Below are 27,227 nucleotides of genomic sequence, written 5' to 3' on the forward strand. Positions count from 1 at the left end.
CCAGCCCCGCGAGGTCGCCTGTTACAAAGGGATAACTTTCCACCTGCTCCGTGTCCCCTCACGATTCCCGGGTTCTGCCTGGGTAGGTATCCCAGAGCCAGGATGAACTCAGCTTGCGTAGGCTCCTGGATCTCAGCAGGAAGTCTGAGGGGCCAGCAGAGAGCTGGAGTGGGGGGCGCATTGCTCCGGGGGTGGGGGAATACCCAAAAGCAACCGCCTGGCAAAAACTAAGAGAGGTGAGGGGAGACCTTTGCAGACTTTCTGGGTTTCCTTGAATGATTTCAAACTTGCAAGAATCGCCGAGGTAAAGCCTCACGGGTCCAGAAAGGAGAGGATGCAAAGTCTAGAGATTCCAGCAGGCGAGTTGGCGAGAGAGTCCCTTCCCCAAAGTGCGAGAGACCCCCACCCCTGCCCTCTCCGCAGGCGCGCTCTCCCTCCAGTAGCCAGGCGCCGCGCTCCACCTGCCCTCTGCCGAGAGATCTGGGAGGTGGCGTGGGCCGAGAGCAGCTACGCATCGGGAGCATCCCCTGCGGTACCCAGGGAACCGTGCCACCTCTGACCCGGCTGGGCTGCGCGCGGCCGCGCTAGGACCCTGGCCAGCTCCCGCTCGGGGATCTCCCCCGGCCGGGTCTTGCTGGTGTTTTCACCCGGTGCGCTCCTACTGGGTGGGCTCTCAGCGGCTCTCTGCTCTCTCCGCCCGCCCGCAGCGCCATGGTCTGGCAGTGTGTTTAGCGCTCACCACCATGTGCACCAGCTTGTTGCTCATGTACAGCAGCCTCGGCGGCCAGAAGGACCGGCCTTCCCAGCAGCAGCAGCAGCAGCAGCAGCAGCAGCAGCAGCAGGCAGCGGCGACCGGCAGCGCGCAGCCGTCGGCGGAGAGCAGCGCCCCGTCGCGCCCCGGGCCCCCCGCAGGACCGCGACCGCTGGACGGATACCTTGGCGTGGCGGACCACAAGGTGACAGCTCGCTCGCCCACTCGCACGCCACCCGGCTGGGGAATCCCGCACACCTAAACCTGCCCTCTTTCCCGGGGCTGGGAGGCGCCGTGAGTAGGTGCCTTTCAGAGGCCAGAAGGGGGAGTGGACCCGCTGGGGTGGGTGGGATGGTTCCTACTTGATATGAATTCCTATTTGGAAAAGGATGCAAAGTTTTCCAGGGAATAGGGATGGGATGAGTGCACCCCCAAGCCCAATGTCCTAACCGGAATGGGCCCTGGAACTTGAACCCTCTGATCCCCAGAATTGCAGAGGCCGGTGTGTGCTGGCTTCCGGAAGCCTAGGTTTGGCTGCCAAGTCTCGCCTTTGTGGGAACTGACCCGGGATGGCGCTAGTAGCAGCCCTGGCGTTCCTCCGACCTTGAACCAGAGGGTGAGGCCGCTGCTCAGGCGCAGACTCCCCTCTGATCTCTGCTACGGTTGCTCTGGGCAGAATAGCCACAGCCCTGGAGAGCGGTGCCCAGGCAGGCGCGCAAGGCTGGAGGCACCAGCTCAGCTTCCCTTGGCTTGAAACTCATCGCTGAGGTCCTGTTTTCCTCTGGCTTCCCGGGAAGCCGCTGCCTGACTTGGCTAATAATTAATAAGATAAATTTTTTAAATTGAGCCTCCTCTTCCTGGAATAATGAGTGTCTGGTTTCAGTGTGTGAAGCCTTTGGGAGAATCCTAATCAACTTTTCTGATTCTGAAAAGACAGTTTAAATGCATTCCGCTTTATTTGAAGCTGCTAATATATTTTGATTAAAATACAATTCCACTCTGGGTCTGCTCTGTAGAGCTAGAGGATTTCTTGAAACCACCTAACTGATCTGCTTTTTATATTACTAGATTTTATGGTTGTGGACCAAAGTGATAGTTAGCAGGTACTCCTTTTGTGTGGAAAGATTGTTCTTACCCTGCATGAAAAAGCCAAACTTTTTAAAAGAAACAATCAAAACATTTCCACTCATTTGTGCAATTAATAATGCTAAGGGTTTTTGGAAGGTACAAAAGAATTTAAGACAGAATTCAGCCTTTAGGGGTCTTTGACTACTTGGGGGTGGGGGTAGGGGTGGGGGGATACTATGAAGTGTAGATAGATAGATAGATAGATACATAGATACATAGATAGATAGATGATAAATAGATGATAGACTGATAGATATGCCTGTATAGGAAATGCAAGAGGTAAACTGTTAATACTGTTGGGTACAGAGATGAGAAAGATAGGTCACTGCCCCCTGGAAGGATCAATGAAAATTTCTTTGAAAACATGGGACTTGCACTGGGAAGAATTCAGAGAAGCAGAAAAGAGGAAGAGATTTCATTACAAAGTGATTAGGGGGAGGGGGCTGGTGGTAGACTCAAAATCAAAAGTAGAGAGGGTCATCAGTTTTACAATTCCAGCTGCAATTTTCTAAGTTGCTGATTGATTACATACTTTGTACCTGCATGTGGGAGCGACTGAGAAGGGCTGGAGTCCCAGGAAAGTTTAGAGATCGGCCTCTGGCTGTGAGTGGATGTGTAACTGGAAATGATGAATATATTGAACTTAGTGGGTTTCCATAGCCATTGTTTACTGGAAATGGTATTAGCACTGGTGGAGTTTTGATTAATAGGGTGTCAGAAGGTACATTTGCTGAGAGCTTTGATGGGCCTGTGGGAAAATATTCTTAATACTTTCCTCCTTTTGCTCTTCTGCTGGACACCAGCTAAGAACATTGATAGCCTAAGGCAAAATATGATGCCCTCATGTTTTCAAAACAGTGTTTATTCACACAAATCGTTCATGTTCCATTTTCACTGTATTAGAGCTTTAGTACATTAAAATGAAGGACAGCTCTTTTTCTGGAAGGAATGTTGACACTCCATATGAGAAGGTGAGATAATCTGTAGTAAGAGGGTTTTATAAATTGTGAAGTGTTGTGGCATGATAAATATGTGTGAATGTCCTTGAAATTGTTAGCAGAGAATTATAAACGTGACCAGGAAAATCTTTGCAGATAATTGATAGTAATAAAATTATTTCATAGAAAACCAGTATGTCACAAAATTCCATACCCAAAGGGTTCAGCAGGGTTTACCCCACCCGAGCAAAGGAACAAGGCAACCTTAAAATCTATGCCCTCTTTCTCGGCATCCTCCCAATTGTCCCACGGAGCTATATATAAACTTCTGCTCAAAATGCAGTCATTGACCCTGTTTACTGTTACTATTTAGCTGGCCAGAAATTAGGCAGAGTTCCATGTCCGATGGCTGTCTGAATGTGCATGTGTAAAATACTTGTCCTCTCTCCAAAAGGTGCTGTCCAATCATGTTTACTTGGGATCTTCCTATACTCTTGCTTAGGCAGAGACTTGTTAGAATATTGCTAGGAATTCTTTTCTTTTCTTTTTTCAATTATCACCGGGGAGGGTAGGAAATGACAGCTTTTCTATTTTTGTTACATTACCAGATGATACTCTGATTGCTCTTTTTGTTTTCACTCTCACATCAGGCCTTAGAAAAATTATAGGATGTGCTGCATGTGATGACCACCAAGCCATATGCTGCTGCATATTGAATCAGAATTCCAACAGACTCTTTATTTGCCGCTGATTTACAGAATCTGGGGAGAGTTACAGATACCACTTAGGAAACTATTCACATCTCCATGGCCAGAGGTCCTAGAGTCTGCAAAATATGTAGTGTTTCTGTTCTGTTCTATGATGGTATTAACATTATAACTCCAAGATTAAATTCAACAGGTGGTCCTAATCCCAAGCACCTGACTTCCACAAATTACAGTCTGTCTGCAATGATAGCCTTGTCTCGTGCAGCAGCCGACTAAATTGCTGTGGAGATTAAATCACTGTATGCCTTTGTTGAAAGACATGCTGCAAGTCAAGTCAGTGATGAGCAATATGTGTTGAAGCTTAAAATATCGCTTTCCAGGGTCATATTTGCTACTTCCTCTTTTACAGATGATGTGGGCTGAAATTGTAATTCCAGTAGGACCGAGTGAAGGCTACGTGGAGTTCCTTGTGATAATGAAGGCATCTCATTTTTGTCGTTGTTGTTAGATTCTTTCTCTTAATTTCCAGTACCTTTCCCCCAGCCCTTTCCCCACAAGTGTTTCACCAGTTCATTTACACCGTCTTACACGTCTGTCATTGCAGCTACCGCATCTGTATCTTGCCATTACTTTCTTGGTTCCCGTTTTTAAAAGCCATTGATTCTAACCTTATTGGCCAGATGGAAGCAAAGAAGCCAATTTGGAGAATCTTCTGCATTTAGAACTGCAGCATACTATATAACCAAACTGACACACACCTACACTCGATCAAGCAACCCTCCGAGGAAAGCTCCAAGTCTCCCAGCAGAGAGGGGAAGGGGGCCTGGAGCACCATTCTATTTCCAGTCTGGATCTGGTCTGGGTAGATAAAGTTATTTGCCATCTGGTGGACTTTGTGAAATGAAACTGTGAGCTGATTCCCATTTCTAGTGGACAGGAGCCCTTATCACAGAAGGCCCATTTGTCACCCGGACTGCCCTTTTCAGAGAGGGCTTAGAAAAGGGCAGTGATCAATGGGGTCTGAAGCCAAGCTGCTGTCTCCTTGCTTCAGTGGTAGCTCCCAGGAGTGGATTTTATATATACCTGTAACATGCTTCTTGCTTCTTTCTTTGCCTCTTTTCTTCCACAAGTTTTCAGTTATTCAAGCAAAACAAACTGCTGAAAGGTAATAGTACTATAATTATTAATTGGCAGATTTCCAGTTGAAATACGACAGACCAATGCAAGAGTTAGAAAATAATTCAAAACCAAAAAAAAAGGGGAGGTGGGCACATGCCATATAACTTACTTTGAAATTATGGCATACGTATTCTTCCTTTAGAAAAGTATATAAACACTCAAATGCAAGTTTATACCATTTATTATACTCTATTTTATGGTATTGATATCACCCAGTGAATTATAAATAATTTGGTTTTTAAATAAATCCAAAGCAAGCTAATTTTCAGTACTCAAGTAGTACAAAATATAACCGACTACTGATAATGAAACCCTGTTTTCACAAAACATCAACCAAAGGAAACATGATGTGGACTATTTGTTCATGGGTAAAGAGCTATGATAATGTGGTTACTGTTAATGGGAGAATTGTTTATATGACATTTATTACAATACTTGATCTTCCTGAATTTTATGAGAGCCAGGAGTATTTATCCAGCTTCCCACAGCAGGAATCCCAAGATACCTCCATGGCAAAGCCCGGGCCATACCTGGTGGATGAGTCGGACCTGGCTCCCTTTCAAGTTCGAAGCATTCTGGCCTCCTTGCTGATCCTTGAATACTCATTCTGCCTCAGGACCTTTGCACTTGCTGTTTCCTTTCTCTGTAAATCTCTTGCCCAAGATCTTTTGCAAAGTGATGTCTTCTGGTCATTCAGCCCTCAGATCAGATGTCAACAGTCTTTAAAGAGCCCCCTCCTTAACAATCATTCCCTACTATATCAGCCTGTTTTATTTTCCTTATAATTCTTACTTTCTGAAATAATCTTCAAGTTTACTTGTCTGTTTTTTGCCCTGCCTCCAAGAGAATCTAAGCACTGTGAGAGCAAATGAATTGTACATCTTGTTGGCCAATTTAGCTGCAAGCCCTAGATCAGCATTTGGAACCTAGTGGGCACACAATAGGTATTTATTGAAAGAAAGTAGGATGTGGGGGTGGGGGAGGGAGGAGGGTGTCAAGAAGGACAGGGCTACCTCATCTTATGTGAAATTCTTTCTCTACAAGAAACATCAGTGCAGTACCAAGGCCCTGGTATGTTTCATCATTCTTAAGTTTGTTATAGTAATAATGGGAAGGAAAAAGAAGAAATTATTTAAAACATAAGAATCTTTGGGAATGATGTTTAGGAATCTACTATATCTATCTATATCTATCTATCTATCTATCTATCTATCTATATATATATATATATATATATATATTGATTTCATGGAGGAAGGGAGAGGGAGAGAGAGATAGAAACATCAATGATGACAGAGAATCATCAATTGGCTGCCTCCTGCATGCCCCCTCCTGGGGATCAAACCTGCAACCTCACAATATTTGCTACCTCTTGGTTCCTGGGATGATACTCAACCGCTGAGCCACACCAGCTGGGCAGGAATCTATATTTTTACAGGCTTTCTTTACCATTCTTGTGCACATTAAAATTTGACAATCATTTGCAACATTTTTAATCATCACTATGTGCAGTTCTATAGCTAATTTGTTTCTTTTTTTTTTTTTTTTAACTAATCATAGTCCTTAGTAAATATTCATTGAAGGCCTAATAGTTGCAAAATTGGGTATTCTGGAGACAGAACACAGTCCTTATTCTCAAAGAACCTTTGATCTAATTGAAGAGAAAAGACATAGAAACAAGAAAGGCTAAATAATAAAGCAAGTTCTGAATAATAATATGAAGCCAGGAAACAATAAATCAAGACACTGAGACTAAAAAAGAGGCAATTTCTGTGATCTCTTTTACTAAATAGGTTTAATACTATTATTACCTTAGAAGTTATAAAACTTTCAAACTAAAATTTTGTTATTTATTAACCCTTTTAAAAACAAATGTACTTGTATATATATTATTTAGTATATGGCATCCAAAGAATAATTAGGAAGCAACTTAGATAGCAAAGCAACTTCAAAGCGGATTGATTTTATGCAAAATATATACAACCTCTGTATGCTTTTCTTTGGTATAGCAAAGGGTCTCCTGGATTCCTGAAGGGAGCTAACCTAGTTACCCTGTTTAACTATCTGAAACATATGGTAACCATATTTTTCAAACCAAATCTCATAACTGTGGTATGATGAATTTGAATATAATTGTGTTGGCTACAAGACAGAATATTTGCAATCAGATCTGTCCCGGAATCTTGGCATTTTTTTAGAGAGGACTTTTTATCACCCTAAGGTCAAGTGGCAGCACAATAGAATTCCTGTCCTTCGAACACTGGGGTAAAGGGAGATTAAAGATGAAAAAATACTTTGAAAAATTAAAACCCATCATTAATCAACAAATCATTTGGAAAACCTCCTATAAGCCTATTATATGTTCTTAGAGCAGCTGTGAGGATCTTAAGGATTGAAAGACAAGGAATGGTTTAAATAACTAGAGGCCCGGTGCACAAAATTCATGCACGGGGGGGGGGGTGTCCCTCAGCCCCCCTGCACCCTCTCCAATATGGGACACCTCGAGGGATGTCCGACTGCCCGTTTAGGCCCAATCCAGGTAGGATCGGGCCTAAACGGGCAGTCGGACATCCCTCTCGCAATCCAGGACTGCTGGCTCCCAACTGCTCTCCTGCCTGCCTTCCTGATTGCCCCTAACCGCTTCTGCCTGCCAGCCTGATCACCCCCTAACCACTCCTCTGCCAGCCTGATTGATGCCTAACTGCTCCCCTGCCAGCCTGTTTGCCCCTAACTGCCATCCCCTGCAGGCCTGGTCCCTCTTAAAAGCCCTCCCCTGCTGGCCATCTTGTGGCGGCCATCTTGTGTCCACATGGGGGCAGTCATCTTTGACCACATGGGGGCAGCCATCTTGTGTGTTAGAGTGATGGTCAATTTGCATATTTTATTACTCTTTTATTAGATAGGATAGAGGCCTGGTGCACGGGTGGGGACTGGCTGGTTTGCCCTGAAGGGTGTCCCAGATCAGGGTGGGGGTTCCCTTGGGGCATGGCGCTGCCTGGGTGAGGGGCCTGTGGTGGTTTGCAGGCCGGCCATGCCCCCCGGTGACCCAAGGGGAGGCCCTGGTATCTGGGATATATTCATCTTCTATAATTGAAACTTTGTTGCCTTGAGCAGAGCCAAGCCTCCTGCTCGCTCTGTGGCCACAGCCATTTTTGTTGGGATTTATTTATCTTCTATAATTGAAACTTTGTAACCTTGAGTGGAGGCCTGGGTCGGCCAGGGCAGGCGGAAAGCTTGGCTTCCTCCATTGCCGGGGAAACCCAAGCCTCCTGCTCTCTCTGTGGCTGCAGCCATCTTGGTTGGGTTAATTTGCATACTCGCTCCTGATTGGCTGGTGGGTGTGGCTTGTGGGTGTAGCAGAGATACAGTCAATTTGCATATTACTCTTTTATTAGATAGGATGATATTATTGCCCATACCTCCTGAACTTGATTCAATAGAAGATTTGGCTTGGGAATCAGTAAATTTATGATCCAATGATTGATCAAAACTTGGGGGTGGAGACTTTTATGAGATGTATTCAGATTCTTCTTCACAAGCTCTTTTAGTCTTAAACTCTGAGTCTGGGACAAATAAATATTTTTATTGCGTGCTCCATTCATTATGGGTTCCCAAATAAAAATCACAGACATGTATATTCTCAGTTTAGATAGCATATCTGCAGGGAAATTTTTTCTGACTTGTAGTCCAAGTCAAAGCTGAATTGTATGTTCATCTTCAGAGCCAAGATCCCATGATAATACTTATTCTGGTTTATTATTATTTCTTATCTAAAATTGTTTGCCTTCCCTGCTTGACAATCAGCTCTTGGAGGCTGGGAATTTTTTTCTTTATTTTTTTGTCATTGTATTCTCAGCCTTTAATAACGTAGGTCTTTGATAAAATTTGTTGAATAAATAAGTATATCTATATAAAGATATTAAATTTCTTGCAAAATAAGCCTACATTAAGAGTTTCTGACCATTTGGAGTTCCTGAAAATGAATAGCGCACATCATAAATAACTATTTCTCCTGTCACAATCTGTAGTTCTGTAACTGTTTCATTTTTTCATGTTGGTACTTATCAGATCTCTTAAAACATACTCAGAATTTTAGAGCTAAAAGGAAAAATTTAAAAAATATATCAAAAGGAATTAATGAGTGGTCAGGTGATTTGCCCAAAGTTGTGGGTTAGTGGCAGAGCTGAGGCTAAAATGTGGGTCTCTGATGTGAATATCATAATCATAAGGGAAATTTGGTGCCAATATATCCTAAGCAGTGACTCCACATTATTTGAATAGAATTTATTTAAATGAAGAGCCAAAGCCTACCCAGTTATTGAAAAGAAATAAATATTTGAACATCGTATTATTCTGAAATGAATATGAGAATATGCTTCTGGATAGTTAAAGAGCTTCTCCCACCAACCACTGGCTTAGCAATGGGGACTCTAAAGCGGCATACAACGTATGGTACCTGTGTAAATGGAGCAATTTGCAAAGCAGAGTGAATTTTGCCTTTAAAAAGCAAACCAAACCAACAGAAAATGTCATGAGCAGACCACTCATTTGGCTGAATTACCTTCTCCACAGTGGGGAAGAAAACATTGTAAGGAGACTCAGTTAACCAAGGGTTTGATCAACTGCCATTCCACAAGCAATCATCCACTCGCCCTAAATTCTGAGATGGAATACTTACTCTGAGATAGAACCACTTCAGGCAGAAAAGAAACCATTTTATCTACTAGTTCGACAAGGAAAAGTAAGGTTGATAAGTTGTAGATCAGTATGAAAAGGAAACTTTTTATTTTGTTCTCTTTGAATGGCTAAGAAGGGGTCTGCAGTGTTCTGGGAGCCTCACAGACTCAGAGGATACTCTGGCAGACTGAGATGCAGAGTTAAAACTTTTTTTAATGAGAAAGCATATTCTGGAAATTAATTGCACATAAGGGACCTCTCCACTGACTAATCTACAGATCTGTTCGTGTTCCTTGCATGCTTCTAAGGGCTGCCCATTGCCCAGAGCAGTGGTCGGCAAACGCATTAGTCAACAGAGCCAAATATCAACAGTACAACGACTGAAATTTCTTTTGAGAGCCAAATTTTTTAAACTTAAACTTCTTCTAATGCCACTTCTTCAAAACAGACTCGCCCAGGCCGTGGTATTTTGTGGAAGAGCCACACTCAAGGGGCCAAAGAGCTGCATGTGGCTCACGAGCCGCAGTTTGCCTACCACTGGCCTAGAGCATCAAGGTCAGACCCCATAGGAAGGCCCCCCAAGCCCCGGGTAGGGTCTGCCTGGCCTACTTTCTGAACCTCACCTCCCACAGCTCCCCTCAGCCCAGGCTCCACACACCCTGGGAACACAGCTTGCAGTTTCACACTTACTGCTTTTCCTCCATCAAGGAATTCCCTTTCCCATTTTATCCACCAGGTAAAGAACTAATCATTCATTAAGATACCCAAGCATCTCCTTTCTAAAGTTTTCCCAGATACAACCCCTGTGCAGAGTAGTTCCCACATTCTGTTATGCTAGCCATGTATCAAGTAGTTGATCACATATTGACGGAGTACCTACTATGTGTTAGACACGGAGAAAATGAGAGGAAGGACCTAGTTCCTACCCACAGGAAAATCACAGTGGAGGAAATACACATTATAATTTACTACACTTTTGTAAGTGCTAAAGTAGTCTCTGTATCTTATGCATGCCTCTAATGACACAATATTGTGATGATTCATCTGCATGCTTATCTCCCTGACTTCTTCAGGCCAGGAACATAACTTACACATCCTTGTATGTCCAGAACCTAAAACTGTAACTTACACACATCAAACTCAGTAAATCTTTGTTGAATGTTAGGTGCACAGACTCCTGTGGTAATTATGTGTAATAGGAAGAAATTTAAACAAGTCTGGCTAATAGACTTACTAATGATAGAAATGACAGGAATGATAAGTAGGGGCAAAAGGACTTCCCCTCTGTGACATACAATTAATTTCTGGCTCCTCTCTCAATACAGAATAGCATTTGCTGACCTTTCCTGAATGGCTGACCAGGTGCTGAGATACAGGAATGCCCACCTCTGAGGGCTGTATGGGTGTCAGGGGAGGCAGAGGACATGCTTATCAGATCACTTTTTACCTGTGAGTGTTTGGCAAGGCATGGAACTGCTTGGCCTGAGCTTGTCTGTAGAAAAAGAGCTTAAATTAGATTCATTCATTCGCTCATTTTATCAAATAATATTGTGCGTCTACCGTATATTTCCCATTGTATTCAGGACCAAAGATGCAACAGTGAATAAGGTGTGATGCCTGACTCCACAGAACTTACATCTATGAGGAAGGGCAGGTAAACACAAAATTACAGGGAAGATTTGGATAGAAATATTTAGAGGCCATGGAGATGGGATGTTATCCTGAAAGTTTTTTGGGGAAGTCTTTCAAGGGGAAATTACAGGAGTGATTCCATCAGATGTGTAGTCCAGTGGATCACCCTGGCTTCGGTGTGGCACAGGCCAGAAAAGTCTTAGGTTATAGGAAGAGGGACCAGTTAGCAGACTGTTGCTGTGATCTTCGTTAAGTGATGCTGGTGGCCAGAGGATAAAGGGACCTAAGGTTTCTGCCACCCTCAATTTTCTGTGATTGCCCACCCCAATGTGTTGGCACAGTCTGAATGCCGCTCTCAAACAGCAGAAGGGTAGTGGTTCAAGACTGCATCTCGGTAGTTAGTGAAGAGAGTTTGAGGATAAGCCCAGATGGCACTCCACCTTTCTCTAATTTTGAACCTCACTGTGCATCTTAGTACCACATACTGTTTGTGGAGACTCCATACTATATGCTAGTTGTAGCAGGAATTAAGCCCACCACCTGCAGCAGAGCCAGTGGGGTGTGGAATGAATGTGCTGGAAGAAACTTTATGATGTAACAATTCTCCTGGGGGAGACTTTCTTCTAGAATAACCTTGCCAAGGGAGACTTTGTTGCATAATAAATCTAACCAGGTTTAGATCTGTTGGAAGTATGGGGTAGAGAGTACTTTTCTCTCCTTTCATTTCCCACATAGTTACAGAGCGAGCAATTATCTTTTTTTTCAATCACTTAAGTTTGTTAACAACTTCTAAGAAAAGAAAAGTTTCTATTTCCCTTGCGTCAGAAGGAAATTGGCCGTAAAGTAATGTAAAATTTGCCAAGAGAGAGTCTGATTCCTAATTCATTCATTTGGTTGGGAGCAAAAAGTTATATATCTGAATGAACTCTGGTTTTATGGTAACTTGGCAATGTCGCACCTGCCAGGCTGCTGTTGGGGATTTCTACGTTGTCTCGAATTACCTGGAGTGGTATCTGCCTCCACTCTGTATTGCAAATCATAAAGCTGGCTCGTTTCATTTTTATTCTGCTTGTTTCAAGTTTTGAGCAATCAAAGTGAAGGAAATGATAACATTCTGCTTGTATTCCAGATCCTGGAAAAGGGAAAGGGGATTATAGGAATCTGTGTGTGTTCCTTGTCACCAACGCCCCACGCGAAGCTTTGCCTTGATGCTCTAGCCATCACAATCCCTGGAGGAATCATGCCCCTTGCCCTTATTAACAATGGTGTGTGGTTTTGGTTCAGTTTGAAGTGTGATGGGTTTTTAATCCAAAAGTTCAGAAATAAAAGTCAGATAATAAAAGTCAAATGAAAGCTCTCACTGAGAACAGGATTTCCCAATGGAATGCCCCTGTGGTAGTGAAGTGTTAAGATGAAATCACTGGACCCAGGACCAAGAATAAGGACCAGAGTGAGTTATGACATCAGGTACTCCTTCCCTGTTCTCACGGGGGCTCTGTCTGGCCATGGAGACATGAAATACTGTCTGAGTTTTAGACAAGCAAGTAGGGGGTGGCTTATCATGGGCTGTGCAGTGTTTATACAGGGGTTGCAGGTATTGACATTATCACATTTGAATGTGACCTGAGGTGCTGTTTGATAACAGAACAGGAACCACTATGTCAAAGATAAGTTCCTCAGACGAGGACTCACAATAGCCGTTCTTGTTTTTGTTTTTCTGGAATGAACACCATAGCTCCCCTCTAAGACCAAAAGGCTCAGGTTGTAGAGGGAGTTTTGAATATCAATGCTGATGGGCCTGCCAAGTAAAGCACTATTTTTTTAAATCTTCACCTGAGGATATGTTTTTTATTAAAATGTTTTTTCTATAGAGAGGAACATCAATGCGAGAGAGGAACATCGATTGGTTGCCTCTTGTAGGCACCCTGACCAGGGATCGAACCACGATCTAAATATGTGCCCTGACGGGGAATCAAACCTGCAATCTTGGTATTCAAGATGACACTCCGTCCACCTAAGTTACCTGGCCAGGGCATAAATGATTATTCTTTATGGGACCAGAGAACATTCTGATGCTGTCTCACTCTTTTGAAGTTTGAAGTATGGAAAAGGGACAGAATCTTAGTTTACATATCTTCCAGGGTATCCTGCCAACATGTGAACACCAAAACACAGTAGTATTTCATGCAAACTATGCCTGTAGACAATATTTGAGGTCATGGAATGCCTTCTATCTGGGAAAAGCTTACTCTACATTATCCCCACGGTAGCAGGTTGAGAAAGAGAGAAGGGAGCAGAGAGCCAGAGTGCTGGTTCTGCAAACAAACTTAACCCCATTCAGTTGGAAATGCGTAACACTGATCTTCTCAAAATGGCAAAAGGTAAAAAAAGAATAATCATTCATAAACCTACCACCAAGACATGATTACTGCTGATAATTTAATGTACTTCCTTGCAGATTTTTTCACACATTTCAGATGTGTGTATATGCAATATATAACGTGCTTCCTTCCCACTTTTATTCACATTATGTAGGGTCTGTGGCATCCCTGGGTACATTTTTTTTAACCAATAAAACGTGACCCATGGTATAAAGAAGGGCATGAGCAACACTATTAGGTCTTAGTGAAAGACCTATCTCATTTAATAACTTAAAACCAAAATATATTCCAATCAGAGTTAGAATAATTAGGAAATGTGTGTTGATAATTGTGGTGAATTCTGCACTTAATAATCCTCCATATATGTACATCTTTTCACTAGCTTAGAAACACCTTTCTGTCCCTGTTGTTTACCACTTTTTATTTATTTATTTATTTATTTATTTATTTATTTATTCATTTTAATATATTTTTATTGATTTCAGAGAGTAGGGAGAGGGAGAGAGAGATAGAAACATCAATGATGACTGAGAATCATTGATCGGCTGCCTCCTGCACGCCCCCCACTGGGGATTGAGCCCACAACCCAGGCATGCATGTGCCCTTGATTGGAATCGAACCTGGGACCCTTCAGTCTGTAGTCCGATGCTCTATCCACTGACCCAAACCAGCTAGGGCTGTTTATCACTTTTTAATTATGGCAATGCTCCATCCCTACATTTAATTCCACACCGGTTTGCTCATCTACAGTATGTGTTCCAGAAGTATAAGTTTTCAAGATCATTACTAATAATAGTCCCTTAATCCTTGTCACTTTTCTCTAAGTGTCCTCCAACCCATCAGTCGTTATTTGGGGGACTTTGTTCATGGCAAACTCATATGGGCTTCCTGGGCAGGTCAGAGACGATGATCTCCATCTTCATAGTTGCTGCATAGTCCCTTTCCAGACATATGCCTCATATTTGCCTTTATTTATTGGGGTTCCACTCTATGATTTAATTCCCTGTCTACATATAGTAAAGATCTCACTCCTTGTCCATATACGGTACATGTTTACTGTGACATAATTGTCTTTCCTAAAAATAAGTTTTACAGCACAAATAATTGTCACCTTCTTCTTAATTAGCAATCATTTATGCATTTCTTGTTCATCATCTAGTTTTATAAAACACTTTAATTCCTTTGTCTTATTTTAACCTACCACTTATTGAATTCTAGGACTTCTCTTCTCTGCTCTATTTTTTTCTTTTGGTGCTCGGTGATGTTTCTGGGCAACTCTATTTCTTACATTGTTCAAATATTGTTTAGCTGCTATTTCTTGATTTTGGCAGAACCTCAGAATTCCCATTATTCTTCCAGGCCACAGGTGGAATAATTCTGTCATTAGAGACATCAGGGTCTGCCTCTCTCATGACGGCCAACTGGCAGGGGATATATTTTATGCATCTCAGTTGGTGGCTTCCAAGTAAAGGAATGAGTCTGAAAACACACAATCTTTGCCAACAAGCTCTTTCTCTAATTAGTCCTTTGTTTTGCTACCTGAGTTCTCTTGTTTTTTAAAAAAATCTTTATTGTTGAAAGTATTACATATGTCCTCCTTTTATCCTCACAGAGCTCCCTTCTTTATCCCCGAATCCTTCCCACCCATTGTTCAAAATGTTTTTGTTATGATGACATTTTACCCATTTTAAGTATACAGTTTAGTGTATTGATATTCACAGAGTTGTCAACATCACCACTATCTATATCCAAACTTTTTTATCACTCCAAAGACTCGGTAGCCATCTATATATATATATAAAGGCAGCTACCGTAACGGCCATATCGACCTAACAACCAGTTGCCATGATGCCCACTGTGGCCCGCGAACCGGCCTAATCAGGGAGTGGGGCATGTGGCCAACCTCATGGCCCCTCCCCGCTGCCGGCCTGCCCCTGATCGGACTCTCCCACCCTGATCAAGAGCCAGGCCTGCTGGCCAAATGCCCCACTCTTCCCCACCCCCCCGCCAGCCACGCCCCCATCAGCCTGCCCCACCACAATAGTCCCACAGCCTCTCCTCCCAGCCGGCCCGCCCCTGATCGTACCCTCCCACCCCAATAGGGGGCGGGGCTGGCCAGCCAACCTCCTGCAGCCCCTGTCCCTGGCCCCCCACCCCTGATCACACACCCCACTCCAATAGGGGGTGGGGCTGGCCAGCCAACCTTTTGCAGCCCTTCCCCGCATCCAGCCACACCCCAATGGGCTCCCACCACCCCAGATTGCCCCCACCCACTCAGATCAGGGGCAGGGCCATCCAGCCAACCACCCATGGCCCCTCCTCCAGACCGCTGGCCCCGATCAGCACCCCCCACCCACCCAATTTGGGGGCAGCTGGCCCACAACCCACCGCCTCTCCCCATGGCTGGCCTCACCCACAGTCGGCCCCCCAACCCCAATCGGGGTCAGGGCCCACTGGCCAATCGCCCACAGCCCCTTCCCCCAACTGGCCCAGCCCTGATCAGAGGCCCTGATCAGGCCCTGATCCAGGTGGGCCGGCGAGCCAACCTCCCACCATCTCCTCCTCCCCACAGGTCCAGCCTCTATCTGCCCTGATTGGGGCCAGGCCGACCGGACTCCACCTGTGCACGAATTCGTGCACTGGGCCTCTAGTTAAGTAATAACTCCCCAATTGCCCCCTCCCTCCAGCCGCTGGTAACCTCTAATCTACTTTCTGTCTCTATGAATGTATGTGCCTAATCTTGATATTTCATATAAGTGGACTCATTCAATATTTGTGATTTTATGTCTGACATAATGTTTTCAAGATTTACCCATATTGTAGCATGTATCAGAAGTTTGTTCCTTTTATGGCTGAATAATATTCCATTGTATGGATATACCACTGGACACCCACATTGTTTCTAATTGGAAATAATGCTGCGATGAACACTGGCATTCTTATTCATTTTCCCCTCCTTTTTCACTCCTTTTCTATCTCCATGGCAGCACCTAAGTCTTTAGCTCCTTCACCCTACCCTTTACCTGTTACCACCTCAATAAAAACATATAAAAGTTAAAAAAAAATAAAGAGAAGAGATGCCATTAATTACACTAATTATATTTATTTATCTAAAAATAATGTAAACGTTTTAAAAAATAGGAGAGGGGAAATGTCCCCATAATCCTACACCTTTTGTATAAGTAATGATACAATTTTTATTGATTTCTGCCAATATTTTTTATTGCATTCTTTAAAAAAAAACACAAACCTGAATGTGAGCATGTTATGTGTTTTTTAAGAAGTGTTAGTTTTGTTTCCATTTTTGCTGATTTTTTATTGATAGAGAGAAACTTCGATTTCTTGTTCCACTTATTTATTGATTGATTGATTCCTGTATGTGCCCTCACCAGGGACTGAACCCACAACCTTGTCATATCGGGATGATGCTGTAACCAACTGACGTACCAGCCATGGCCCATTTTGCTAATTTTAAATAGTCATTAAGATTTCCTTTGGTTAGTGTTTGCCTTTTATGTCTTTTTCTATCCTATAATTTTCAGTCTTCCTATGTACTTACATTTTATGTAATGTCCAGACCTTTCCCAGATATTTGCTGGGCCTGACACAAGAGTACAAATGAAGTTTATATACATCCTAACAGGTTATCAATAATTACGTCTTCATTTAGGAAAGATTTTCACCTTTCAAAGGTTTCATCTGACCTATTGCAGTTATGGATTTGATCAGAATAATTTTCTTGGTCATTTTATTGTCTAAACTAGTGGCCAGGTGCACGAAATTCGTGCACGGGGGTGGAGGGCAGGGTGTCCCTCAGCCCGGCCTGCACCCTCTCCAATCTGGGACCCCTCAGGGGATAACTGGCATTCAGACAACCCTCTCACAATCCAGAACTGCTGGCTCCTAACCGCTCACCTGCCTGCCTGATTGCCCCAACTGCTTCTGCCTGCCAGCCTGATTGTCCCTAACTGCTCCCCTGCTGGCTTGATTGCCCCTAACCACCTCTGCCTTGGCCCTGCATCCGGGACCCAGGATTCCCTCCTCCAGTCGGCCACAGGCACCTGGGATCTGGGCTTCCCTCCCTCTGGTCAGCCATAGGTGCCCAGGCCGGCTGCAGCCGCAGGGGATGGTGGGCAGGTAGCTTCACCTGGGCTTCATTCAGCTGCAAGTGCTGGCGCCCGGGGCCACGAGGTGGGTGACTTCTCCGTCTCCTGGGCCACAGCCAGCCGCAGGTGCTGGCCCCTGGACTGCAGGTGGGCAGCTTCTCCATCTTCCCTGGGATGCAGTGGGGGCGACTTCTGCAGCTGTCTGTGGCCTGGGATCACAGGCTAGGCGGCTTCTTTGTCTCCCAGGCTGCAGCCAGCCTCAGGTGCTGGGGCCCGGTTTCTCTGTCTCTCCCAGGACGTGGGGTGGGAAGACGTGGGGCAGGTGGCTTCTGTGGCTGGCTGCGGCCTGGGATCACGGGCAGGCGGTTTCTTGGTCTCCCTGGTGGTAGCCAGCCTGCCTTCCCAACTCCCACAGGCCCGGAGCGGCTGGGGGTGGGGGGGCTGCTGCCATCTTTTCAGGTTAATTTGCATACTCACTCTGATTGGCTGTTGGGTGTAGCGGAGTGGCAGTAATTTGCATGTTTCTCTTTTATTAGCGTAGACAGTAAATAAAACCTTATTAAAGATGTATAATATCATGCTTGAGAATCTTAAGTGGGAGATGCTTGACAGAAGTCAACCCACCTGGATTATCTCCAGTTTTTAAAAATATAAACAGAGTACCTCTTTGAAGATTTTCTATGTAGTTTTTCAGCTGTCCCCCCAACTGAAGTTCCTTTTTATATGTTCTAATTTATCAGAATCTCACCTTCTTCTCATTCTAATCCCTGCTCCTCATACACGCTCTGAAGCAGTGACCAGCTTTACCTTAGTAGTTGCACAACCCACAAATCTTCAGGGCATTTGAACACAGTGGCCTTTTGTTTTGAGGCAGAGGGCAAGAACTGTGGGGAAGCACTTTTTCTGGGGCCTGAATGTGTTAGACACAGTGAATGGTGACAGTCACCGCTAATGCTGTGACAGAAGGTCAGAAATGCCCATATGGTCTTCAATATAGTTTGTGCAACGCTGGTGATATGCTGGGCCATGAAAGCAGTACTAATGTGCATTTGAATTACTCAAAGAGCTTATGAAAATGCAGATCCTGAATCTTTAGTTCTGGAGTCTGAGAATCTGCATTTCTAACAGTCATCTTGTTGGTCCAAGACCCACATTTTAAGTGACAAGACTCTGAAGCATAAGGCCCAGGTTAAGGGCCCTCTCATCTGCTATCCCTATATGAATAGCATGTTGCTGCAATTTTTAATCTAAGCTTGTAAGTATTGTCTTTTAAGAGTTAAATGTACGTCATTTATATTTATTGTGCTTTTTTGCTGTATATTACTGAAATATTGGAGGATTGTCTTTTTCCCCCTCATTTAAACATTGGCTTTGTATTTGTCTTTTATTCCATGCTTTTTGTTGTTCTCTTCTTTTTCCCCTTCTTCTGGATTGGTGGAGTTTTGTGTGTGGGGGGTGGGGGGGTTGTTTTTGTTTTATTTTGTCACCCTATTCCATATTTAACTTATACTGGCGCAGAAATTATACTCTTGATTTCTATTCTTTTAATATCATTCTTGAAATTTTAGCATGCACTTACGCAAGTCTTATCCTCCTTCCAGATAATTCAAGGATCTTAGAACACGTTAACCCTGGCCAACCCAAACACTAATCTTATATGCTATTCTATTGAAGTATTTTAGTTATTTTTATCAAAGACAAACAAATTATATACTAGCATTATTGTTGTTTCAGATAGTTGGTGTTTATATAGATTTATATGCATATTACCAATTTTTTCGATTCCTTAGCTCATCATCCCTTCTTACAACTTAGATTTTCATTATCATTGTTCCAGAAATAATTTTTAGAAGTTTTTTTGATGAAGTTTTGTTGGTGGTAAACACAATTTCCGTTGACCTGAAATACCTTTATTTTGTCTACATTCTTGAAAAAGAATACCATTCAATATTACCAATTTTTTTCTTTCTTAGTATTTTGAAAACCTAATTTCTATGTGTTCTCCATCTCAATGTTGATATTAAGCTGCTTGGCATCAGGTGAATTGGCATTACATTTAGGTAACCTAAATCATTATACTTTTTAAATACATTGTCTCTCCTTTATCTCTTCATTATATTTTCTATTTTCATCTAACTACTAGTATGCTGCATTCTGGGTATTTTCTTCTTATTTTTCATTTGGCTAATTCTCTATTCAACTGCATCAAGTCTGTAATTTAACTTATCCACCAAGTATTTTTTTCCTCAAGTCATTTCTAGATACCCCCCCCCCAAATTGTTTGATCTTTTTTCATAGTGTCTTCCTCCTTATATACATTTTATTTCTGTTATCTGATAACTCCAGTATCTTATATCATTGGATATTTAAATATTTTTTGTTTTTGTTGTGGTTTTATTCAAGGAAGCTTATTTATTTATGCGTATTATTTATGTGTATTATTTGGAGGGGAATGTTTATCGTGACTTCATGTTCATATCTGGTTTATGTCTGCAGAAATCTTTAGTGACCTCTGTTGAAAATGCATGCCTCCAAAGTGAGCTTGCATTTGTTTCTGCCAAGCTTCTGGGGGCCCCATCTCTCTAAAATAAGCCTGACCTTCTGCACACATTAACTGTAAACCACAAATCTGCATGACTTTTAGGAATTCTCAAGGAAGACTTTTGTACCTCCTTCACTTGGAGACAAGGACAGAGTAGACAAGTTTTCTCATACTTTCCTGGTGCTACATGGATTTTATTTTTATCATTTACTCTTTCCGTGGAGATATTGGCCTTTCAGGGTCTCCCTTACCTGCTCAGGCTCAACTGTGCCTCCTGACTCTCCACCTGGCTGTTGAAATCCAAGGCTCTGAGTAAAGGGTCAGCAGTTTTCCTTAAAGCAGTCACTATCTCTAGTGTCTACTCAACATGCTAGATTTGCACTTTGGCTTTATTTTCTACCTTTGTGTATTTTCCTTACTTTGTTGTTAATTCAGTTAATAAAAAAGATTTTAAAACATTTTATCAATCATTTTAGGAAATTTTAACTGGTGTTTATATCAATGGCAAATTTTAATTTTTTTAACTGATATATGATTATTTTATAAATATATAAAAGTAGAAGAATAAAATAAAAATGGGGATTTTATGAACTAGAGATAGCATAACCACTGTAAAAATATTGGAATGATTTCTTACAGTCTTTTTTCTATGTACATTACTTTTACATAGATGAAATCACATCATATGTATAAATTTAAGCATACTTAAAAATATCCAAGAGTAAGAGAGTGGAATATTATATAAAGAGGTTAACAACAAATAATATCAAGGCTTTTCAAATAAAAATCTCAATTCTCATGTCATCCAATATGTTTTAAAAACATAATAATTCATCATGCATTTTTTACAATGAAACTCTCTGTTATGCAGACTTCTTTTGCAGAAGGCAAAAAATATTTTCATTTAGTAATTCTTTCAGCACAGTGTCCCAACCATATTCTTTAAATAACCATTTACAGCAAGTGTTGGAATAGGATAGTATCAGTAATTGATTTAAATGGTCATCAAACATGGCAAGAGATTTCATCTAAAGCACAGAGTGAAAAATAAAAGTAAAAGATCTAGTTCTGTGAATGGAATGAAAATCTTAAGTGGAACAGAGGAAGTAAGTTTAAAGACAATCTTACCCATAGACCAAAAAACCCACAAGCAAATGTAATTCATAATTGGGTTTCTAACTTTGGATTTAAATCAGATAACAGACTTCCCTATTGTTTTTACCCCAACTTTCTTCTTATTTTGTTAGTTTTTTCTTCATGTTTGGCTGGAATAGACATAAAAGTTACTTTCTCAGTATGAATAGATTAGTTGATGGACTTTCTGATTGGCCTGGCTGACATTCTTAGCTACCTTCAACTTTGCTGTCAATTTTGTGTGTGTAACAGTTTTTATTTCAGAACTGTCAGCAAAGTGCATTGGGAGAACTCTAACTTGGAGCTCCCAATATATTTAGAAAAATCAGACAGTAAAGGAAATGTGCAATAAATGTTTTTTATCAGATTAGATTTTTTAATGTTTTATTCACATATAATTCACCCTTTTAAAGTATATAATTTATTGGGGTTTTTTTTTTTTTTCACAGAGTTATGCCATCCTCACCACAATCTAGTTTTAAAATATTTTCACCACTCCTAAATAAACCCCATACTCATTAGCAGTTATTCCTCATTCTCCTCTCCTCCTGCCCCTGAAAACCACTATATACTTTCTACCTCTGTGGATTACCTATTCTGGATATTTCATATAAATGAAATCATTCAATATTTAGTTTCTTTTTCTAACTGGCTTCTTTCATTTAGCATAATTTTTAAATATATATTTTATTGATTTCAGAGAGAAAGAGAGAGGGAGAGACACAGAAATATCAATGATGAGAGAGAATCATAGCTGCTTCCTGCATGCTCCATACTGGGGATCGAGCCTGCAACCTGGGCATGTGCCCTGCCAGGAATTGAACTGTGATCTCATGGTTCATAGGTCGATGCTCAACCAGTGAGCCACACTGGTTGAGCTAGCATAATTTTAAAAGCTTTATTAATGTATCAAAACTTCTTTATTGTCGAATAATATTTCCTTGAATATTGCCAGATTTTATTTATCCATTCATCAATTCATTGAAATTTGGGTTTTTCAAATTTTTTTGGCCGTTAAAAATAATGTAGAATGAACATTTGAGTATAAGTTTTTGTGTGAACACATGTTTTCAACTTTTCTGGGTATAATACCTAGAGTGGAATTGCTTGGTCATATGGTAATGCAGAGTTTAACCTTTTGAGGTACTGCCAAATAGTTTTTCAAATAGGCGGCATCATTTTACAATCACACCAGTGATGCAAGTATGAGGGCTCAGATTTATCCATATCTTCACCAATGCTTGTTATCATCTTTTAAAAAATTATAACCATCCCAGTGGGTGCGAGTACCTCATTGCGATTTTTATTTGCATTAACCTAATGATGCATAATTTTTTATTTTGATATTAACTTGTCTACTTCGTTTGTCTTTATTTTTTATGTTTATTATTTATTGATTAAAGTATTGCATATGTCTTCTTTTTCCCCCATTGACCTCTCCCTGGTCACTCCCACCCCCCAGCACATGCCCTCACCCTCCTAGTGTCTGTGTCCATTGGTTATGCTTATATGCATGCATACAAGGCCTTTGGTTGATCTCTTACCAGCCCCTCACCACCCTCCCCTGCCTTCCCTCTGAGGTTTGATGGTCTGTTCGATGCTTCTCTGTCTCTGGATCTATTTTTGTTCATCATATTCCACAAATGAGTGAGATCATGTAATATTTATATCTGACTGGCTTATTTCACTTAGCATAATGCTCTCCAGTTCCATCCATGCTGTTGTGAATGGTAAGAGTTTCTTTTTTTTATAGCAGCATAGTATTCCATTAAAAAACAGCATAGTACCACTGTTTTTTAATCCATTCATTTGCTGATGGGCAAATGAGTGGATTAATCTTAGCTATAGTAAATTGTGCTGCTGTGAACATAGGGGTACATATATCCTTTCTGATTTCTTGGGATATATTCCTAGACATAGGATTACTAGGTCAAATGGGAGTTCCATTTTTAATTTTTTCAGAAAACCCCATACTGTTTTCCATAACTTGTCTATTTTTTCATCAATTTTATTTTTGGTGTCATATTTAAGAAACCATTGCCTAACCAAAGATCATGAAGGTTTTATCCGATGTTTTCTTCTAAGTTTTACTTTTTAGATTTGTGGTCCAATTTGAATTAATTGTACATATGATATTACGTAGAGGTCTAACTTCATCTCTTAACATGTGGATATCAAGTAGTCCCAGCACCATTTGTTAAAAATATTATTCTTTCCCCTATTCAATTGCTCTGGCACCCCTGTCAGAATAAATTGGCCATAAATGTAAAGGTTTATTTGTGGACTCTCAAGTCTAGTCCATCAATTATGTTGTATAGTCTTCAGTGATAGCAGCCATCACATGTCCTCATGTGCTTAAGATTGGCGTGGGCAGTGATGATAAATTGTCATGAAAAAGATCCATGGTCTTTTATTTCCAAAGGTCCTGTAAAGATGCCTGTGCAGCTGAGAATTTTTTTGGTTTATATGGGCTAAGAATAGGTCTGCTTTGTACACTATTCAGCAAGTAGTTAAAAGGTTGTAAAAATTTTCAGGTCTCTCAGAGCTCACACTTGTAGGAAGCTTGATTTCACAACTCTTACATGACAGTCTCGAATAAAAGTACTCCCATGAGAGTGTTACTACGGACAGAGAAAAAGATTGTGCCTCTTTTATTGCTGCTCTTGTTATTTAGGGCTTCTTTGTTTCTTGCTGTTGCTTCCAAAGATTGCATTTTGCAATAAACAGCAAGACCATAAGATAGATCTTAAATAGAGAGAGCCATGTGTAGGAATTTTGTTTTCTTTTGTCACAGTGATTTTCCATTTGCCCTGGAAGGCAGTCACCATTATTTGTAAGCAGTGAAGATAAATGTGGTTCCTGATGATACTCATCTTTATGAATACAGTAGAAGCCATATCTCATCTTCCCCTTCCATTCTGGAAACATCTGAATGTATTTTTAATGTTTCACTTAAATTAATCTGACTCCTAAAATAAAACATTGATTGTCTGAGGGGAGAAAAGAGAAGACCCTTAAGCAACAGCACACAATTACATGTTGTTGTTGTTTTTTAAGTAGGAGGGTCAATTGTAGCTGATACAGAGGAAATTTGGGAAAGAAGAAAAAAAGAGATTTCCTATATCTGGAGTCCTTTAAGTCCTTCATGGTACTATGAACCAACATATTAGTACACATGGTAATCAGAGCACACATAATTAAACCTCTCATTTTTAGTTTTTGCACTCAACTTGTCCAGTTGTGCAAGGGAAGGGAAGAGGGTTCAATAGGCAATGAATGGTGGGTGCATCTAGCTCAGCCGTGGGCAAACTGTGGCCCGCGGGCCGGATCCGGCCCGTTCGGCTGTTCTATCCGGCCCGCAGAGCCAAAAGAGCGGAGGGTTCTCTTGCTCTCCCCTCCGCTCCTTCACCAGCAGCAGTGTTAACATGGCAACGTCGAAACACGGCCACAGCTCCTTCTTCTGAGTGGGCGGATTTATATCCGCCCATTCAGTAGAAGGAACAACCTCTCAATCTTCCAGAGGCTCCTTGTAATGCCCGCGGACGCGTCCCCCGACATCACCCTGGGAATGCTTAGACACGTTATCGTGGTAATGTAGGGAGACACGCCCCTGGAGAGCACAGTATCAGAGCATTAGCTAAAAAGGAGACCAACAACACTGTTCCCACTTAAGTTGATGTTTTAAAGACCAAAAACCTTTCAACCCAGTCTACATTGCCATCTACATCTACATCCCGGGCATAATTTGGAAGTTGCACTAAAGAAAATGTTTAATTTTCTGTTTACACATTTTGTTCTTTTCTATTTGTTTTAGTTTTAAATTATTTTATTATATTTAAGTTTAATTTGAAAGGCTTTTGTACCTTTCCTTTGTTAGGCAATTTTATTTTGCCTTTGCCATCTTCAATATAAGGTATGTCATTGTGCTGATTCCTCCATTTTTTGAAGTTTCAAAGTATAATAATTAGTGTTTACATTCTTCTTGTTAAAATGTTTGAAATGAATAAAACTATTGAAATAAAAAAAAAAAAGACCGTACCCTTTTATGTAATGATGTTTACTTTGAATTTATATTAGTTCACACAAACACTCCATCCATGCTTTTGTTCCGGCCCTCCGGTCCAGTTTAAGAACCCATTGTGGCCCTCGAGTCAAAAAGTTTGCCCATCCCTGATCTAGCTGTTTCATAAGCTCTTCCTCAAAACAGATCAACACCTATTCATCATCTACCATAACTTGTTTATTCCCAGCAGCATCATTTGCTAGAATGTCCTGGCCTCATTGCTGTAGACCCCAAGCATGTGAGGTTACTAGAGACCAAAGTTTGTTCTAAATATCATTCATGTATTTACTCTATAATTTACATCTGTAGTCTTGGCAAGCACAGGAAATAACACAATGAAAAAAAATGCAGGATTGTGTGAGATTTGGGGATTCAGCACTCAATAGCTTGGTATAGAATGTTTAGTAGAAGTTTGTTAATAAAGAAAGAAAAGAATTCCCTGACTGGTTTGGCTCAGTGGATGGAGCGTCCGCCTGCGGACTGAAGGGTCCAAGGTTCGATTCTGGTCAAGGGCATGTACCTTGGTTGTAGGCACATCCCCGGTAGGGGGTGTGCAGGAGGCAGCTCATCGATGTTTCTAACTCTCTGTGGAAACCCCTTTCACGTCCTGCGTGGTTCAAGGTTCAGGTTCAGGGTTTGGGTTCTGGAGAAGGCCACACACAAATGAAAGAGAGACTTAGAAAAGTATTAATTTGGGAATATTGGGGGCCAGACGGGAGACCAAGAGAGGACTACACACTGCTCTGGCCTTGGTATCCCTTTTATTAAGACTATGGGATACACCCATAGCCTTTAGGCAGGAAATTCCAATAACAGAAATTTACGTAAGACAAACAGAGGTGGAGGCTGCTTCAGCTAACAATGTTTCAACCAAACAGTGAGTGATTAGACCAATTAAGGTTGTTGACCAGCCTTCCCGGATTCCCTTTCCACATCTCTCTATTAGTGGGACAATGATCGGTTTCCAGCATCTCCCCCGTTTCTTTTCTTTAAAAAATCTTGCACCTGCAGACTAGAGATAAACATATAAGAACAAAAAATGAGACAAGCAATAATGGTTATGCTGAGAGACAAATGAATCAGTCTGTAGTAAGTTTCTTTCTGGGCCAACAGTTCTGAATCCCCGTTTCAATGTCAAACAGTTCCTTATGTGTACATGTCAGTAATGATATCTGGATGGTGGACAAATGGTGGCAATGCAGGTCCAACCCTCTCTGGTTTGGTCCTGGGCAACCTGCAGCAACACACAGCTGCTGACTGCTAGTATGGCAAGGCATCGTCAGCGTCTTCCATCTCTGGACTGTTTCTCCTCTTGTCTTCATGGCTAGAGCAGTCCTGTCAATTCCTCTCTGTTGCAGGAATCCACATGGTCTTGGAGTTGTTTTCTGAAAATATACAAACATATTTTTGACCAAAAGTTAAAGGAATCTTTTCTATAAATTTGACTTGGGATCCTTTTTATTTTTGCCCAAATGATTTTCCTTTGGCTTGTTTTGACACCATGTGTGTTTTTCATGGGTGTCTTGCTATTAGCATTACAAATGAAAATTAATTTTCAAAGTAAAAATTTTTCTAGGTGTAATTTACTTACAGGATATTTTTCCTTACATGATATTTTTTCACTATCCCCCCTTTTTTTGATTAATGGAGGCTTTTGGAAATTTTATAATGCAGTCTTGATAACTTTAAATTTTAATTTTTTGCACAAAAATATGACTGCTTTAGGTTCTTTGTATGTTAAGCAATTTTACCATGAGATGAACTACCAATAGAAATTTTAGTTACTACTTTAAGAACAGCTTTTTGTCCAGTACAATTAAATTTTCTTGAATATTCACTTATTTCAATTAGCCAATTTAAAATAATCTGAAAACTTGACTACTATTTTACTGTCAAATTTAATACTCTAACAACAACCTTAGTTTACCCTGTAAATATTAGTGGAAAGGATTATTTGCATTCTTGAGTAGGCTCTGAGCATTCCTGGTG

General features: G+C 41.4%; 1 protein-coding gene across 1 annotated transcript in view; it reads left to right on the forward strand.

The window, feature by feature from the left end:
• Window positions 1-27,227, forward strand: part of ST6GALNAC5 (ST6 N-acetylgalactosaminide alpha-2,6-sialyltransferase 5) — a 173,378-nt gene that overhangs the window by 348 nt on the left and 145,803 nt on the right. Inside the window, exon 2 of the mRNA XM_080658017.1 lies at window positions 708-956. Within this exon, the coding sequence (XP_080514143.1) occupies window positions 708-956 (249 nt within the window). The remainder of the gene's footprint in view (window positions 1-707; window positions 957-27,227) is intronic.

This window comes from Plecotus auritus, assembly GCF_963455305.1.
Source record: "Plecotus auritus genome assembly, chromosome: 2".
Lineage (NCBI taxonomy): Eukaryota > Metazoa > Chordata > Mammalia > Chiroptera > Vespertilionidae > Plecotus > Plecotus auritus.